This window comes from Haliaeetus albicilla, chromosome 14 (assembly GCF_947461875.1).
Source record: "Haliaeetus albicilla chromosome 14, bHalAlb1.1, whole genome shotgun sequence".
Lineage (NCBI taxonomy): Eukaryota > Metazoa > Chordata > Aves > Accipitriformes > Accipitridae > Haliaeetus > Haliaeetus albicilla.
In genome coordinates, this window is record NC_091496.1 from 20,614,855 (window position 1) to 20,635,323 (window position 20,469).

Here is a 20,469-nt window from a genome sequence, read left to right on the forward strand (position 1 = left end):
TACCATAATTACTCTGGTCTGAAGGACCTCCCTCTATACACCTAATACATAATCTATTCTCATCTAGGGGGAAAAAAGGGGAAAGGAAAAAAAAGAAAACAAATGCACACACAAACCTTTTCTGAGCGACATTTATCTTGCAGTCAGTCATACTGTGGGAACTGTCTCCCTCTCTCCACTCGTAGCAGAATAAGCCCCAAATCACCTGTAATTTTGACTGCCAGGTTCAGTGCCCCAAGTTAGTGCTGGAGTCATTGGATTAATTTTGATGATCATCAATCTCTTAAATCAGACCTGTAGGCAAGTATGTGGGGGTTGGACTAGATGACCTTTAAAGGTCCCTTCCAACCAAAACTATTCTATGATGTTCCAAACAGGACAAATATAATGGTGATTTGATGAACTCTGCTACTTTATGTACCTGATACAAGAGACTTTTATGATATCAAAGCCTGTGAATTTTAAGGTAGGTCATCTATACTCAGCCCCAACACCACGGCAAGTGTGTTCTTAATTTGTAAGCATAGTGTGGATCGCCAAATTCACTATTTTTTTTTTAATACCTTCAATAAATCCCACAGTTCTCTGTTTACCATCTGCACCACACAGAAAAATTAGTGTTAAATGCCACAGATGAAGTGCATAGGGGACTATGACATTTTAGTTTTTAGAAAGCCAAACCTGGGCCAAGAAATGAGCTAAGCATTCCAAAAAAATTTAATGCCAGAATACAGTACAAGGCTCCACAACTTCTACAGCATAAAGAAAAACAGAAGGGCATCTAGCGATATTTTTTTATTATTACAGAAGATTCAGTTATATTGATCTTAGAAAACACAGCAACAGTAAGTTGGGTGCTAATAATTAATATCTTAAAAATAACTCGAAATATAGTACTTTCAAAAAAATTAACAGGTTTAAGACCCAAGAAAAGTTTCTAAAATATTAATGCATATTGTAACTTACGCATGCACACACTTCACAAGCCTTGAAAAAGGACAAACCCCCCATTTATCTAGTTGTTCATCAAGCCCCAGTCTTCTTGACTACGTTGCTCAAAATTCCCTCTATTCTAATAATATAAATCAAGAAATAAGCAAAGGATTTTTAGTGGTGAGGAAGTTAATACTATGGTTCTTTAGATGAAATAAAACCAAAAGGAACATTTATATGTCATTGCAACTGCTGACTGGTATAAAATAGTTCCCTTCCCCCTTTTTCTGCCTCAGGCACTTATTTTATTCCACATGTATTACAAAAATTCTCCCCTATTTATAAAATTTTTTCCAGAAATTAAATTGGCAACAATTTTAGTAGGGATGCCAGAATTCCTGTCTAAAGCTTGAGCGGGCCAAATACAGATAAAGAAATGCAGCATTAAGTTTTTTTTAAACTTCTCTCCTTAATTTGCTTGATTTTCTTAGCAAATGGTCAAAGTTTCTCAGTGGCCTATCATCCCATTAAAAAAAAACAACCACTGAACAAACAAACTTGTTAAAACCAAGAAAAAATGCACTAGCATCCCCCCCCAATTTTGGTAGTGTTCCAGTCAAACTTCACTTTCTCAGCCTCTGTGGTACTTCTGGGCTGATGTGCAGCCTGGTTTTATCCTGACAACTCAGCAGTCGAGGTCCTGTAGTCCCTGTGTCTCTACACTGACAAATTTAACAAGCCAGGGGATAATTCCTTTTAGGCCTTCACAATCTCCAACGCTTTCTTTGTTCGCATATACACCTTAAAATGTTTTATGTTTTGAAGTCTCCTGAAGGCAGGCAGCTGAAGTTTTTGGACATCACTAAGGACTTAAATAACTAAATTTCACATCAGATTCCACAGAAAACAATCACTACGCATCTAAAGGAAAAAGAAAACAAAAAGAATAGCTTTAATTCAAAGTATAAGGACTCTGGATCTGTCAGTAGATTTAATTAAATTACTGCATTTTACTCATGAATATATGTATATACTATCATTCCTGCCTATGTTAACCAGGCGCGTAATTATGCCAATTTGTTTTTTTCACTGAGCAACCTCTAGTTTAGTTTGTTATTTACCTACAGGACATAAATTATGTTCTTAGACATGTAATGTTTTACTTTCATTCCTTCCATTTGGAGAATGGTAATTGAATACTGCACATACGAAGCTTGACTTTTAATCAAATTGGCCTTTGCTCCAGAGAGCCAAAGATTTACTAGAAATCAAGTACTGAAGAATTCAAAAAATAACTTGTGTTCCATTTTACCCCAGATATAATCTCTATCCATAGCACACCAAATAAAATTAAGTGGTCATTGCTATAGTACTAAATTATATCAAATGCAAGTGGAATTCACATACAGGTTACTTACAGAAAGTTCTTAAGTGCCGTCAAACATTTTGTAGCAATCAGGCACAAAGTCAGCCCAACGTTTACTAATAGATTTAATAAGGTGTAATTGTTGTATACTGACAACTGCATGCAAAGTATATAATAAGAAATGATAAATTCCCCCGTCCCCCCAAAAATCCTATGATTTTTACTGTGTTAAATATTCTAATGCAGTGATCCTTGTTATAAATGTTTGTTTACATCTGTTTCAGTGTGTCCTGGTTTCAGCTGGGATGTAGTTAACTGTCTTCCTAGTAGCTGGTACAGTGCGGTGTTTTGAGTTCAGTATGGGAAGAATGTTGATAACACTGATGTTTTCAGTTGTTGCTCAGTAGTGTTTAGACTACAGTCAAGGATTTTTCAGCTTCTCATGCCCAGCCAGGGCACCTGACCCAAACTGGCCAACAGTGTATTCCATACCATGTGACGTCCCATCTAGTTTAGGAACTGGGAAGGGGGGGGCAGGGATTCGCCGCTCGGGGACTGGCTGGGTGGCGGTCGGCGGGTGGTGAGTAATTGCCCTGCGCATCATTTGTACATTCCAATCCTTTTATTACTACTGTTGTCATTTTATTAGTGTTATTATCATTATTAGTTTCTTCTTTTCTGTTCTATTAAACTGTTCTTATCTCAACCCAGGAGTTTTACTTCTTTTCCTGATTTTCTCCCCCATCCCACTGGATGGGGGGGCAGTGAGTGAGCGGCTGCGTGGTGCTTAGTTGCCGGCTGGGGTTAAACCACGACACAGTGCTTTGAGAAAATCTGTGTAGCTGGAAGCAAGAATAATACTAAGTAAATGATATGTTTCACTGAAATTTTCTATTACTGCTATCTAGCCAAGAAATAATAGAAAACCAACATACCGCACTACAATAATCGCTATTTGCAATCCTAATTCAATGGTAAGTTAAAGTGATTGCTTTAGGATAGTATGTTCTGAATACTTGGTTTCTAATTAAAATAGAGTGTACCAACACAGTAACTGTGAATTACTATCCTGAATTTATGAAAGCTTAAAAAGGTGACTGATAAAACCAAGAACAACACGAAAATTTAATCTGAACCTAATCTAGCATTTTACAATGCTTAAAAGGTATCTTAAAACAGACATTTGTTCCTGGAGTTTGGCCTACCTATACACAACCGATAGAGGCAATTTTTTAAATGGTTGGTAAAATCTACCTTTTATCTATTACTGAGCTTTTTCTCAGATGTAATAATTGCACCAACTAACTTCCCGATGAAGAGTTTTCATCTTTGTAACAAAAGAGTAAGGTAAGCATACAATGGATATTTTGAAAAGGTCACTGAACTTGTTGCAGTTAAGATTTGACATGCCTGAACTTCAACAATCATACATCAATCTCTGATGTGACCAAAATTTCTTAAGTAAAACCAACCTATCTTCTTTTTGAAATTGCTAGATACCATGTGAAGCAAAACGAAGATACATCAAGTACATATAGAAAATTTTTAAGCACATCTCTCTACTACATAGTTGTCAGTTTCCACATAGCAGCTATGGAGAAGGATGTGCTCTATATATGTAAGTGATAATGCCCTAGTAGTACACTATGAAATTAAAATTTAAGGTTACATCACACTATTTATTGCTTCATAATTTTTAAACAAAGATATACATATAAAGGGAGGTCAGACTATTAAAGTGAACCGCTTTCAGTCCTCTTTGAAGGTTGCCATGTTGTGCAATAGTCCCCCATTTCTGAAAAAAGCTAGTATTTCAGTAATTATTTTGTATATAAAAACCAACAACATATCGGACACCATACTTACAGAATAGCGTGCCAATGGATCCTGTATGTGTCCTTCCTGAAACTAACTGGCAAGCATACAAACCTCGAATGTAATTCAAGAGAGCATAACAAAAGGCAGTCTGTGAGACTAATGAAACATCAAAGTGGGTGTGGTTTTACTTAACTAGGCAAGCTTTAGAGTCTTCCTTTGAACTTCCTCATACAAGAACACAGATGAGTGACATGAAAGGGGAAACACCAAGGAGTAAGGTGAGGGACGAAACAAGGCATCCTTAAGTAACGGCAAAACCCCTGCATTGGCTATGAATAGGTAAGGAAGAAAAAAAGATGTGACGGCGCAGCTCTTGACCACTTAAAAATTTCAATGCTTTGTATATTAAGCAAAGTCCTTTTAAATGACTTTTTTCCTATATCCACTGTAATTGAGGATATTGAACATTTCTACCAAAGAAAACTGTGCAATAATAATTAATTTTCAACTACAGTGACTGCTCTTGAAGCTGCTACATCACAAGAACACATGTAAGAAGCCTGAAGCACACTTTTTCTATCATGGTATGGATTTAGAGGGAAAAGTTCATGTCTGCTGAATTCTTCTGAATAAAAGCATTTTTTAACAGCAGCATGAAATTAAAATTTTGTGAAAAATAACCAAATAGAAAAAAAAATATATGTATTACTGTATACATCATCTCATTTGTTTTTATCAGAACATAGACATCTGCATGAATTGATACCAGCTTGCATATGCAAAAGTAAAACAACTCAACTGGTTTTAAATCTTGGAAAGCATCTGAGGTTTGTGCTGGTTTCCTGCTGAATTGTAGCTCAAAATAGCTGCCAACTGCAAATTGCTTAAATTAGCAGAGACACAAGTTTGGAAATAACATGAGGAATAAAATCTCCAACGTGAAAGCAAAATGTTTGGTTGCAAATGGAAAAAGAATCACAGGAATAGAATTTGATAAGCTGGCACATCTGTATGAACCATATATACTTAAAACCCCACATACTATTAAAGAATAACTCAAACACCTTCAGGTGAATTTAAGTTGCCTAAAACATTTCAATTCACATACACAGTCTCTTCTTGAGCAAACAAATAAAAAGTTTAAATATAAATGCCCCCTAAATATTAGTTCTACATACATTTAATTCTGTGCATATCTTCATTAGCTGCAGGAAGAGGCTTCAGAATTTATTTAAAAAATAGAAAAATAAAATGTTTTAACCTTTTGGATTTTATTCCTGTTACTAGCCTAGCTATTGCATTAGAAAAAAAAAACAAAAAACAAACCTAGAAGTTCAGAAATGGGAAAAGTACTAGAATTAGAAGAAACTATCCATAATTGTTTGTGTTGGGTTTTTTTTGTTTGTTTTGAAGATAATCAATAGCATATTTACCCCACATACACCTAACTCCACAGAGAAAAGGAACAAAATGACAGATTTAAAATATACTCAGAAAACTGGGGTGGGGTTTTTTGGGTGTTTTGTTTTGGTTTTTTTTTTTAATGTGTGTGTCAAGAATTAAGTCAAGTTTTCCTATGTAATAAAAACAATTTTTTCCCCAAAGAAGCAATTCACAATGTTTAAGATAAAAATTTTAATGAATTAGTACTAATTCCTGGTGTGATCTAGCACAAATTGATTCACTGTGTGTGTGATAAAATGCAATCTGTATAGAGGTATACAATGAAATTATCTAGATTAAAGACCCATAAATTGGAGTATTTGGAAACCAAAGCTTTTTATATCATTAATGAAGATTAACTCATTTCTATCATCACACTACCTTCACATGATTCCTACTTCAGAACTAAAGTACCAGATCAAATCTATGTGCTCTTTCCAAGCTGTTATGAAAAGAAGTGGAAACTGGGGCTTTCCAAAGAGGCGAAACAAGTAAAGAATCTTATCACTTTCTCACGCTATGATTCCAGCATTAGAATAATTTTCCTCCTCACTCTATCATTTTTAAAAAAAAAAACAAAAAAACACAACAAAAACACCAAAACACAACCAAAACCAACACCAAAACCAAACAAACCCCACCAACCAACCAACAAAAAAAATCCCAAACCCAAAACAAAACAACCAACCAACCCTCCTTCCCCCGCCAAGCCACAAAAACCCTCACAAAACACACAAACAGCTTTTGAAGCACATCATCACAATAGATGTTCAAATGAAATTCCTGTATCTTACATTCAAAGACACAAAAACCCCACATGCTGTTTTCATTCCTGTGTAAGGGTTATCAACATGACAATGAACCAGAGTATTTCTTTCAAAGGTAATATAAAAGTCATAGCAATGGCCATGGATAATGTTAAGGAAATATACTTAAGTAATTTCCTTATCCTGCTGCTCTTTCTCAAAGAGGGTTTTATTCAAACTTCACCAGTAAATAGAATTACGGTTTGCTAAGAAAAGGTGTAATTAATGTCTTCAACTGTACTGCACCAACGTATCAAGATAATGGGTTTGGTTTTTTTAATGTTTTTTAGAGAAGTCTCATTAGGATTGCAATCTTACATTTATTAAAATGCACAGACTAAATAAAAGAAACACAGGAAATATGATTATACTTTGGGACTTTAACATTTCCATAAATACATGGGTATACAAAGCACTTCATACATAGTCATCGTCATCAGTTTCATAACATGAAAATATGCTTGGAGTAACACTACAGCAAAATGAGGTCATACACGGAACATGTATTTTCCATGCTCCTCCTTATGAGTGCTGGTTTTGGCAACATAGATAAAGTTTCCATATAATTTCACAGGGAATTTCCAAAAAAGCAGCTGATTCACCTTTCCTATTGGTTGCAACAAAAGGAAATACAAAACAGCTTAAAAAAAATAATTTTAAAAATCACCCACCCATACATGTAAACTTGAAGATTCCATTGCTAAAGTGAAAACTGTGAAAAAGTAAAACTTGGTTCACTAAGTCTAAGTGTGTAGGGCCAACACAAAAATGAATCGGTAATTTTCTGAACTTTAACTATTCAACTATGAGGAAAAACTGTTTCAAGTGCTAAAACTGGAGATTAAGAATTACATGTATGTTAAAAAATTAACAGGTATGTTAACTTTTGAGATGCATCCATTCAAATAAGTTTTGTAACATTTACCTGTATCCAAGCGCTTTACAGGGGACTCATCATCAACCTCAGAATCTCCACATGCACTCCTTGATCTTTTCCTTGGGTGCAGAAGTGTCTCCAACCTTGGAAGGACTACAGACAAAAAGGTTTTGGTCCCTAGCTGTGGAGAAGTTGGCTGGGTTTCAGTGTTCTTTGCAGACTTTTGGGGGCTTATACTTTTCGATTTGCAGAAGAGAATGGATGTACGTCTGTTTACATCAGTTGATGACTCAGCTACAGCAGAAACAGTCGACTCATTGAGATTACTGTCAAGTAAGTGTTCTGGAGTGTGTCCATTTATTTCTTTCTGAATGGAAGTGCTATATAATTCATTATCAAATTTTACTCTTTTGTAAAGCTTACTCTGCTCTGGATTGAGTTCTACTGGTTTGAGGGTTGGTGGTTCTGAATTAGTCTCCAAGTTTGAAGGAAGAGGTAATGCATCTGATGGTTCAAGTTTAGGGGGAGATTTATCTCCTGAAAAAATTATAAATAGAGTGTGATTTTTGAAAACCTGTAGTTATAAAGTCTATTATAAAACTCACTATAAATGTGCAGCCCACCAAATAAATTGTTGTTTGGAAACAAAGCATAACATTTTAAAAACAAACCTTGTCTAGCAACAATCTGTCCTAGTTAGTAGTTCCTAATTTTATACTGGGAATGTAATAGGGATAGAAAAGTAGGCGTTTATCGTTGGTGTTAACAATTTACACCTGGATGAATACTTTTTACTTCTCATGCAGTTATGTTAGTTTCATTAACTAATAACTAAGAAATCTATTTTTTTAAATAGAAAGTTGGGGTGGTGGATGATTATCTGTTAAATGCAATTACACTGCCATTCAAGTAAAATTTTTGAAAATATACATTTTTATCTATGTCACCTTATCAATATTCACCTTACCCACCTAGGACAAATTTTATCAGATAAGCATTAAAAAAAAGTATTTGTAACCTATCTACTAGAGTGAGCTAAAACGTGTTATAAAATTTATAGAAAGGCAAGATTTGCAAAGCTATTTGACAGTTGTAGATAGAAGTTTTATCTCAAAAAAAAAAAAAAAAAAAGGGGTGGGTGGGTGGAAATACCTACCCCCACCCCCAAAGTCTTGCAGCTTCATTAGCCACTAGCTGGCAAATACACACTTGACAATGCAGACTTGATAGGAGAAATCAGAAAAACCACCCTCTACCATTTTTTCTTCCTTCCTTTTTTTTTTTTTCCCCTCAACATGATCATGTCCCAGTCAATTCCAGTAATTCCATGCTGGGAAAAGACAACGAAGATATAACTGTGAGCGTATAAAACTAGTTTCAGTCTTTCATCCCAAGTGATGGGAAAGAAAAGAAACTTTCTACTGTTACAGCATTCCCAAATACAAGTAGAAGCACTTCCTAACCCATAATTATCAACTCAAAAAGATGTTAAAGCCTTCTTTCCAGCTTCCAAAAGAATCTTTTAAAATATAAACTAATAAGAAAGAAAGATGACATTTATTCTAGAGTAACTCTATGAGACTGATGTAGTATTTATGCTATCACATGAAATTTTAAAATTTAGGTAATTTCTCTACGTTACCTGAAAAAAGGGTGTAAAAACCCAAGGGTTTAAGCCCTGTATCTGTAGTGGATTAAATATTATCTCTACACTGGTTTGGCTCAGCAATGCTTACTTGGAAATCAATGTCTTCTAAGTGCAGAAAAATCTCTGCCCCATTGTTTAAGGTTTAATCAAACAATAGCATAGTTCATATTAAAAAGATATGGTTAAAATGAAGTGTGATGATGCCCACATCCTTTGAATGCATACAAGTATTAGAATTGGTAAACAGTATTTCAGGAAGACATTTAGAATGAAATTTACAGTCAGATAAGCACATTTGAAGTACCACCAATTAAAAAAGCCTGTAGTTTAGAATGTCCAAAGTGACTGTTCTTTGTGAACAAATCATTATTTTCTTACGTTTAATTAGAAAATATTCACAAAAAGATTTAAGCACAGAAAAACACTTGAGAACTATTTAGACACTAAAACCTAATTTCATGGGGTTATTCTGGTACCATATTTTTCACATGATCATAAACTGAAAACAGAATTGCAAGGGTGTAATTCATAGCTCTTCTAAAGTCAGCTCCTGTAGGTAATCCTGGGTACAGGATTCTACTACTTTCCTCATACTTCTCTGGCAGTTTGTTTTCTTTACTCCTCAAAGTACCTTCCATTTCACAATCGAAGTTTGAACTAATGACTATTACTCTTCACTAGATCAGAATTCTAACAATGCCAATTAACTCTGTATCATGCTCTTCATTATGCTTTTTTTAAAAAGCATACTGTAAGTGTAAGAAAACAACTACTGCTCACTTTTCGACTATTTTGCACAACAGCTGCAGTGAAAGGCTGTGTCATAAAAATGTTAGGCTACAAGTAAAAAAAGTTAGTGTATTCATTATCTGCCAGAAACTACATTCCTAAAGAACTATATTCAGCATCATCATCACTTGGAGATTTTTAAAAAAAAAAAAAAAAAAAAAAAAAAAAATCATTAAACATTTTAAGAATACTTAATGGCCTCAAAACAAGATAAGCTTGCCGATTCATGTACACTTTTGCTACTACTGTCGTTCAAATCTTTAGCAAGTTATGTTTGAAAAGCATTCTCGTAGTCACAACTAAGAATTAAACACCAAGTTGCTCTTTGAATGGCAGTTAAAGAAAGTCATTTTACTGACTTCACCTTTCAAAAATTTTGATAGCATCAAGCTGCACCAGACACAGACTGTTTTATTTATTACTACGCTTCCACTTTCCCTTGAGCTCTTTCCTCCTCCCATTCAATGCACTTACTCAAAATGAAACACGTCTCTAACTCTCCTAAAGAAAAATAGGTTAGCTTTTTAGAGAAGAGCTGATTGTGAAACAAACTCAATAGAACCTTTTTTTTTTTGAGACTAGAGTTTCTTTGCATCATTTAAAAATGAGCAATAAAGACATCAGTAACTGATTTAAAAGCTAAAAATGCAAATACAATATTCAACCGAAATATAAAGTTAGGTCTTTCTAGTATATTGCTCTCATTGAAATAAATGGGAATTAGACAAGAGTAGATGCAGTTCTAAGACCAATGTTTTGAGGAGGAAGAGAAGCGCAAGGAGAAGGGCTGGTTAGATACAGCTGACTTAATTCTACAACATTAAGTTTGTTAAGTCCTATCAATAGTTAGCTTTATTTAAAAAAATAAATAAATAAAACCCCAAAGCCAAACCTACCCTCCACCCTCGCCAGTCTGGAGCAGAGAACAAAAAAGCTACAAAAGGCAGTACAACAGCCAGGATTTTCAGCACCACTGACCTAGGCTTACATGATCCTTAGTACGTATTTTGGCATTTAAGTGGATTTCTGAAAGCACAAAGATATTCTCCACTCAGGCATTTCCGATTCCTTTTTGTATGAGACTGTTTTTACTTTCATTTCTTAACGCCCAAATTTTTAAAAAGCCTTGCTACTGTGGAAAATAATGGAGGGAGGTTTTGTTTAAAAAAGATAATTCTCCTATTCTTAAAATATTTGTTGTGATTAAGTGGCTATTTGTCCATTTAAAAACTAAATATAATATTCATTTATTACACTCTTTAATTCACATGATTAAAGCACCTGACTGAAGAGGTTCAGAACAGTACTGATTTAAACATGGTTTAAAAATCTTACCTTCTTCTTCTCCGTCTTGTTCTAATGCTGCACTTTCTTCTTCAAAACTTCCAATACCTGATTCTATTTGAGGAGCTTGGTTGTGTTGCTGACTTAGCTTGTTGCGAATAATGCTGATTTCTTTCTTTAACAGCTTTGCTCTTTTGCTCCTCGACCCACTGGATTTCATTGCACAGGTGAGATCAAGTTTTTCTAGTAACTCTCTCAGCTGTTCTTCCAAGGACATATGCGCTCTGTTTGCAGGATTCAGTAACCTATCCACTGAAGTCAAAATACACATAATTGAAAATGTGCGTTTCCCAGAATATTTCCCAGAATAATAATACCCACAGGAGGAAAAAAAAAAAAATTCACTTGCCAAAATTAAAAAATGTCATCAAAAAGCTACTTAGATTACAGTCTTAGTAGCTTCACCAGTGAAGAAATGTTGAAACAAATTCCTACTGTATAATTACTATTCTTCTTGATAAGCATTTTGCTCAAGAAAACTAAGTAGTAGAGCAAAGAATTAAAAGGTCAGAAGGAAGACGTAATTAATCCTTCCCACCCTAACAGATGATATCCTTCTTGTCAAAGGGCAAGATTATGGTTATAAAAGAAATGTGTTAATTATCCTCCTTTACTGCCAAAACCTCAGAAAACTGATGTGTATGTCAAAAGAAGTCATTTTACTTCCTAGTATTACAAACGTGCTTGATTTTTTAATTCATTAGGTTATTTGAGAATATGCTTAAGTTTATATGCACAGGTAGTCATTTTCCATGACTTACAAGCATATATAATCATGTGAAAGGAGGCGCTCAATTTAAAAACCTTTTTCATGTATCTTGTTAAATTAGGCTCTGGCACTGACCAAATCAGAATCTGGATAACACTGTTTTCTAATGACAGATCTAGTAGAATACAAACATTTGAATCTTTCAAGCGGTGTTTTTCACGGGAGCGGGAAATGTAGTCAGCAAACAGAACAGCAACAATCTTAAACATCTGTATGGAATGTACACACTGTGTGTAATGAAAAAATGCAACTTTTAAAAATAATCCAAAAACATCTTACCATCTTCCCAAGAGAAAGGCTGAGGTGACTCAAGTTTAGGCCGTTCAGGTAAGTGCATTCCAGTTTCATTATTATAACCGATTCCTTCAGCATCTCGCCTAGCTTGCCTGAGAACTACACCTCCTTGATCTCTTAACCGCACTGCAGCTCTATAGAATATTGTATCTTTTGCATTGTATTTCATACAGTTATCTATGATAAGATTGAAGTCTTCTTCAAACTCACTGAGGTTTTTATAGCCTTGAGCATCTAACCGTTTTCGCATGGTAGAGAAATCCATAGGGTGTTTAATATGATCCAAATAGTCTGGAACCTTTGAATAAATATTTAAAACATGAAATGGGTAAAATTATCTTATTACAGACAAAGTAACATTAGCTATTAACTGATCCACATTTTTTAACATATTTTGTAACACCTCAAATCAGGAACTTCAAAATGTAGCTTAGAATTGCACATCTTCATATTGCAAACATTTGCACTCCAACAGAAGTTTACATATGACAAGATTCTGCATCTTAGGTAACAAGCTGGAGCTCTACTAACAGATGGTCAAACTATGTGTTTTTAGAATTCTGTGGTTTTATTTACATACCATACATGTTTATGCTTACGCATAAACACATGTATTTATACCTATGTACACATATGTATGATATATACATGTGTATGTACTATAAGCACACATACATATACAATTTATATAGACATGTCTACATGTTATTTATGCATGTGTATGTGTTGTATATGTATGTATCTATGCACACACACATGCACACTCTATCTAGTTTCCCAGTGAATGAAAAGGAATTTCACCTGCAAGTAAGAACACAGTATCCACATTTGAATATTTAAGACGCCCTTTGGGTTTGCTTTATCAAATAATCTTATCGCAAAAGATCAATATGTACCATGTTATTCTGTACAAGTATTTCCCAGAAATTATTTTGGTATATGAGCATAAATAGACTTTCATGGGAGTAAGTCATAACTCATAACATAAATTATCAGGATAGAGATTAAAAGGTAACACTGCTCCCAACTCTGCATGCAACTATTTGTTTCTTGCACTTAAACATCACCAAGTCATAGCTAAACATAAGGAAATACAGCTTAAAACATACCTCTTTAAGGTTCACTGGCTGAGCAAATATACGAGCAGAATCCTTTTCCTGCAGCTGATCCAGAACTGATCGCAGAAGTACAGTGAATGGAGTAAGCTGAAGTTCCATAGCAACCTGCTCAATCTTGACCTAAAGAAGAAATAATTATTCAATTGAGCATTTTTCATTAAGAAACTGTTTTAAAGTTGTTTTGCAGCAATAGTACTTTAGATATGAAACACAATATAAACATGTTTACTTAAACAAGTGCAATGCTACCTTCAGTATCATCAGTTGGCATTTGTCTGACATACGTTTTAAGCTGATGACTCATTCTAATCCCTTCATTGTAGACTCAGCTTCAACTCCAGCTCCTCAGAACTCACATTTCTATTTTATCTATAACTTTGTTCCATTTTTTAACTGTCTTTTCTTTTAAAAGGTATTACATAAGAACAGCTTCATATTCTGCCAACAATGCAAATATAAGAACAAGAATTTAAAGGTAACATGTTTAAAATTAAATTTCAGTTGTAGTGCCATGTTCAAAGTGTAAAAAGAGAATTTGATGAACATTTACAGGCTATGTAAGACCAAAACAAAGAGTAATTTTAAAGACAATGTTCTACATAAATCCCAAGAAAATAATTTTAAAAACCAGAATCAGCAACACCTTCAAATACTTGATCATCCATCAGAATTTTCATTATTTTTTACAACATTACAACTCCTCTATAGTTTTATTTTCAGGCCATGTAAAGTTCTCATCATTGACACAATCTTGCTACGGTAAAAATAAATTCTTAATGACACATTAATGGGGTCTTTATATATACGCACAATATAAACGTGTAAACAAATTATACACACACACATAAAATACATGCGTATATATAGTAACACACAATACATGTGTATAGCAAGTGATATGTTAATGTACAGGAATGATGCATGGAATTCCAGAAAGCACTCAAGAATTACAAACTGTATTAGCTTGCAATGAATGTTCACAGCTTGCAAAAAGTAAAAATGGAATGGTGTTTTTATAAATTAGGACAATTACAACATTCATATGGGCAAACATTTTGCTTTCAGTTTTCATATAAAATGTTATCTTTCTGCATTATCGCTTCCTCAAACCTCTTCTCCCAGCAACGTTAACTCTAAAATGTTGTACAACTTACATGCAGGTGTTTTTTTTTTTTTCTTTTTTTAGTGACATTAAAGTGCTACTCAGTATAGGCACATGTATTGGGAAAACCTGAAAAGATCAAATTTTCTTCAGTTCTTCAGAAACCAATTGTCTTTGCAAGTCTAACGGAATGGCTTGTTAAATAGTTTCTATACACCAATGCACGCAGCATGGCCAACAAACAGGAGTTGGAGGCAACCATGCTGCTGGAAAGCTATGACCTAGCTGCCATTACTGAAACTTGGTGGGACGAATGACTGGAGTGTGGCTATCGATGGCTACAGGCTGTTCAGAAGGGACAGGTGAGGAAGGAGGGAGAGGAGGGATTCTCTGTGCATCAAGAAATAGATAGACTGTGAAGGTGTCTCTGAAGAATAGCCACGAGCAAGTTGAAAGCTTATGGGTAAGAATTAGAGAGACCGAGGCAACAAAGGGAACCTTGTGGTTGATGTTTACTACAGGCTGCCTGATCAAGGGGAGCCTATTGATCAAGCCTTCTTGCTTCAGCCACAGAAGGCATTGCGCTCACAGGCTCTCATCCTGCTGGGGGACTTCAGCCACCCTGGCACCTGCTGGAAAAGTAGCACAGCAAGCACGGAGACTCCTGGAGTGCACTGAGGATAACTTCTTAGGCCAGGTAATAGTCCTACCAGAGGGGATGCGATACTGGACCATTTGGTCACCAATACAAGTGAGCTAATCGAAGACATCAGGATTGGAGGCAGCCTGGGCTGCAGTGACCGTGTAGTGGTGGAATTCACAGCCCTGAGGGATGCAGGTCACGCAAAGAGTAAAGTCAAGACCCTGAATTTTAAGAAAGTAAAATTCCAGCTGTTCAAGGAGTTAGTGAACAGGACCCCCTGGGAAACTGCCCTCAGGGACAAGGGAGCAGAACAGAGCTGGCAGATCTTTAAGGACACTTTCCATAGAGCGCAAGAGCTCTCGATGTGTAAGAAAATCAGGTATAAGGAATCAGGAAAGCAAGGCAGGAGATGAGTCAAGACCTGCTGGACAAACTAAAGGGCAAGAAAGAAATGCACAGGCAGTGGAAGCAGGGACAGGCATCCTGGGAAGACTATAGGAACATTGCCTGGTTGTGTAGGGATGGGGCAAGGAAAGCCAAGGTGCAGATGGGGCTGAACTTGGCAAAGGATGCACAGAATAATAATAAGGGCTTTTACAGGTATGGCAGCCAGAAAAGCAATGTCAGAGAAAGCATACCGCCCCAATGAACCCAACTGGCAAACTGGTAACAACAGATGAGAAGGCTGAGGTGCTCAACTAATTTTTTGCCTCAGTCTTCACTGGCAACCTCTCTTCCCACACCTCTCAAGTGGATGGACCTCAAGGCAGGGACTGGGGGAGCAAAGTCCCTCTCACTTTAAGAGAAGATCAGGTTCCAGACCACTTGACAAACCTGAACATACATAAATCTATGGGACCTGACAAGATGCATCCCTGAGTCCTGAGGGAATTGGCTGATGTAGTTGCCAAGCCACTCTCCATGATACTTGACAAGTCATGGCAGTCAGGTGAAGTCCCTGATGACTGTAAAAAAGGAAACACTGCCAATGAAAACAAGGCCAACGGTGTCCTGGGTTGCATCAAAAGAAGTGTGACCAGCAGGTCGAGGGAGGGGATTCTGCCCCTCTACTCCACTCTTGTGAGACCCCACCTGCAGTACTGTGTTCAGCTCTGGGGCCCTCAGTACAGAAAAGACATGGACCTGTGGGAGCGGGCCCAGAGGAGGGGCATCAAGATGACTGCAGGGATGGAACATCTCTCCTATGAAGAGAGGCTGAGAGAGTTGGGGTTGTTCAGCCTGCAGAAGAGAAGGCTCCGGGGAGATGTTATTGCAGCCTTCCAGTACCTAAAGGGGGCTTGTAAGAAAGATGGGGACACACTTTTCAGTAGGGCCTGTTGCGATAGGACAAGGGGCAATAGTTTTAAACTAAAAGAGGGTAGATTCAGACTAGATATAAGGAAGAAATTTTTTACGATGAGGGTGGTGAAACACTGGCACAGGTTGGCCAGAGAGGTGGTAGATGCCCCATCCCTGGAAACATTCAAGGTCAGGTTGGACAGGGCTCTGAGCAACCTGATCTAGTTGAAGATGTCCCTGCTCATTGCAGGGGGGGGTGGACTAGATGACCCTTAAGAATCCCTTCTAACCCAAACCATTCTGTGATTCTATGATAATTTTATGTATTTTAAACAGTTTGCATGAGCACATGCATGTACATATGTTTCTCGATCCTATGTGAGGATTAGGAGACGAACACTGCAGTCTTTCTGTTGCAAAAACTGTGTGTGAGAACACTTAAACTATCTTTCCTTCAGAAAAGTTTCACCAAATTAAAAGGTACTCCATTTACCTGTTCTCTTTTTAATTTTTCACGTTTACGTATAAGTTCAATCAACAAACGCGCTCTTTCAAGATCATGGCGCAGCCTTTGCCAGTACTTCAATTTTTCTTTTAAGGCTTGCATTTCTTCATCATCTTCTCTCTAAGAAAAGAATCAAAAGGTTTTTATGAAATAAAAAATGCTAACCACTTTTTATAAGCTAGTTTTATGCAATTACAGAACATATTCACAGGAAAGGAGAAACTACTGTCTTATAGCTATGGCACTTGGTCATAAGCTTCATACTGCAACAAAAGAGGATATCTTCTAGAGTTTCTCAACCATCTAGCTGAAAACAAAATCTATAAACGGGGAAGCAATCCTATGATGAAGGCTATTTACATAAGAAAATGCAGTATAGCAAACAGCAACCCAGCAGTATAACAATTTGCAAAATAAGATTCAGTATTTTCACATCAAAATCCAAACGAGGTGAACATCATCAGCTTCTTCAGAAACTCAAGTATCCACCTCCACTGCACCCAGCAGAATTAGGACACACTTGTTGCAGAACAAAATCATTATGACTTCTGAGGACAGGAAATGAAAAGCAGTTTATTAAATAATATAGTACCTTCAAATGGTACTGCAAATGGGTAAATGCAGTAATACAACCTTTCAGTGAATGGATGAAAGAATTTAATTCACATATTTTTAGGAAGTAGTGTTTAAACAATTGCAGTATTTAGTTTGATTTGTACATACAGAAAACAGAGACTTTCTTGTTTGTTTTTACTATTTTTCATAAGAAAAAGGATGATATTGGAATACTACCTATAGTATTCAAATGGTATTGGTAATTTGCCAGAAACAAGGCCATAAAAAAGTAAAAGTCCTAGTACCAAGTCCTAGTACCTAGTACTAGTACCAAGTACACAAAAGAAACATCTGCTTTGGAAAATTATTACAGTTCAAATGAATATTTTATAAAAGAATCTCAGAAAGCAATTCAAAGCTTTGTATGCTTGCCTGTAACTAGCATAACGCAATACATACTTGATAAGTGATCGTCGTGGGTTTTTTTTAAACTAAAACAAACAATAAATTCCCTAAGTTACAAAAAAAAGACGGCAGAGGAATAAAGAAAACTGGCGAAGCAGATGAACAATAATCAACATTGCAAATTGTTACACACAAAGCAAAAACCTCCTTAACAGAAAGATAATTTACAAATATCATAGGTCCTCTAAAGGAGGCTTGTGCAATTTTTCAGACAAAAGGTTCTAGAAATAGAATTGCAAAAACTGGCAGTTTACAAAAATATCTAATAGATTTGCAAGCACTATGATTCTATGATCTGCATAGAATTATTGCTTTATAAACTTTGTAAAAGTAAAGGCAAGTAGCTGTGGAAGCTATGAAACTAGCTTTATTCAAAACTCTGGGTTCACTGAAGTTGAAAATCCTTAACTATCAACTATCTCTGTACTACAATATAGCAATCTGGAAACGACAGTTTGTTCCTCTTTTCAAAAAAAAAAAAAACCCAAGAAAAAAAGACTGAAAAATTGTAGCTAGAAACTTCTAGGTTCCCTTTCCTAATGACTCTTACTACTAACAGTTATCATTTCTTTTAAGGAGTTAAGTCTTGACTTAGACAAATAATTGAACTGCTGAGGGTCAGAATAGACCAAAGTAAATTTTGACAGAACAAATAGTAATATGCACATTTTCAATTCCTTAAAATTCTCAGAGACTCACTGAATTAGAAAGTCTACGCTGCCACTAATTGCTGTTCTCCTTCACCCCTTCATCTCTAAATACAGGTCCCATGTGTGGAAAAGCAACCTAACTGTTAACTAACATAGCTATACAACTTTTTCATAGTTTCACTGTTTTTCAGGACCAAAATTAAGTTGTGGCTACTGCTAAAAGTGGAATGCTTGTCCTCCCTTTGCTTGCAGCCATTCAGAGTCTGCTCTTTTGCCCTATGTAATTGCATAGTTCATGAAACTGGGGAACTGATCCTGCTGAACGCTAAGTCAACAAAACCATACTAGTTTTAGGGTGGGTCAGGAAACTTAAATACAGCAAGAAAAAAAATGTTATTAGTTACATCAGATCTTGGGGTAGTTCATTAGAGACTTAAGTATTTGGCTAAACCTGAAGGTGGAGTTGCACTTCAAAAAAAAAAAAAATCCTTTTAGTTGAATCAGTTGTTTGACCAATTTCATTTCATAAAATAGGCAGGTAGGTGTAAATCTGCAGATTTGATCCAAAGTATCAAGAGCACCTTCTTTGCTTTTTTTTGTGCACACACGCCCCCCCTTCTTGAACATCACTCTGGCTTGGTGATTAATAGCAAGCCTCCAATTTTTGGACACTTCTATGCAAAGTAATGTTGGCAGACATGGTTGTAATAGCCAAGATAAACCCACTTTACCCTAACCTGTTTATTATCTGACATATAAGAGATACCTTAACTAGATGAGAAGATCCAGGCAAGCTGAAAAGAGCATGATGCGCTGGTTTCCAGTATCTAACTAGTAAAAACTTAGATGAAGAGTTCCCTTCAAAATTTTTAGTTTTCAAAAGCTTTCTGACAAGGAAAGTTTCTATTAACTTCCTGGTAAAGAGTTTTTCTTCCAAATCTTTCTTTCCATAAAGAAGCCAGAAACTTTCTTCTGGCTGGCAACACAAGAAAAATTTAGAAAGAAACCGTGATATTTTCTGATGGACTTAGTTCTTGCTGAACACCAAATACTATCTAGAAAAGCTAAAACTGACACATTTACTAACACTGAGGGAAGAGGGAAACACTTCTAAGTCTACACACAGAACCTTCATCAACTGAGAACTGGTCTTCCGCTCCAACTCCCACCATGAGTATGTTAGCACTCTCTGCATACCAGCAGGAATAATGTTAGTGTACCAACAGATCACTCCTTACTCTGGATGTGAACACATGAGGACAGCCTCACTCCCTGCAGGGACCGTAACTTAATACGAGTCAAACAAAAATAGAATTACAGTGATGAAACTGGATCTTGATCAATACAATTATTTTTATTGAGACCCTCTGCTGGCACTTGTATGCCAATCAGTCAAAACCATTTAGTGGTTGCAACTTGTGTTCTTACTGAAATCTTCAGTGCAGATATGAACTTAGTCACCAGCACCTTCTACTTTGTTTCTCTGAACAGCAGTTTTAAACCAACCTCACTACAGCAGCAACAAGCTACTACACTTAAATTTCATTCCTTATTTTTATTCAAGCATTCTTTAAGTACAGAAAAAAACCTAAAATAACGGGGATGTAAATTTATTAGAGTATTTCCACTACTTTTTCTGAATTTCTAGGTGGAAAGAGAAATGACAGTATAAACCATTCTTTCAGAGGGTTCCTTGTTCCTGCAGATGGTGAGGTAGTATATAAGCCAAGATCCTCTTCCCTGGTTTAGAACTGTTACCTGATACAACATCAGCTTCAAAAGCATATCATAACTGAGCTCTGAAACACGTTCATTAGGAAGTAATTTTAAATCATGCACGCTTCACCCCCTGCCAAATTTGTTCTAGTAAACAAACATTAGAGAGGGGATCAAAACCACCTTCCACTAGGCATCTATCTTGAAACCATTGTCAGGGGTTTGGTTCCTCATCTTAACATTTCTTTTCCATTTAAATAATAATGATAATTTAAAAAATTCTCCTCTGAATCTGTATTACATCAGTGTTTATGTTCCTTTGATTGACT

General features: G+C 36.0%; 1 protein-coding gene across 16 annotated transcripts in view; it reads right to left on the reverse strand.

The window, feature by feature from the left end:
* BRD1 (bromodomain containing 1) overlaps nucleotides 1–20,469 on the reverse strand; it is a 78,439-nt gene that overhangs the window by 22,504 nt on the left and 35,466 nt on the right. For 14 of the 16 annotated variants that reach the window (XM_069801915.1, XM_069801912.1, XM_069801920.1 and 11 more), the window contains 5 exons: nucleotides 16,743–16,874; nucleotides 13,197–13,325; nucleotides 12,073–12,385; nucleotides 11,016–11,276; nucleotides 7,292–7,780 (listed from right to left, as the gene is read on the reverse strand). In XM_069801915.1, coding sequence (XP_069658016.1) covers nucleotides 7,292–7,780; nucleotides 11,016–11,276; nucleotides 12,073–12,385; nucleotides 13,197–13,325; nucleotides 16,743–16,874 — 1,324 coding nt within the window. The remainder of the gene's footprint in view (nucleotides 1–7,291; nucleotides 7,781–11,015; nucleotides 11,277–12,072; nucleotides 12,386–13,196; nucleotides 13,326–16,742; nucleotides 16,875–20,469) is intronic. The other 2 variants (XM_069801924.1, XM_069801925.1) reach the window with 2 other exon arrangements.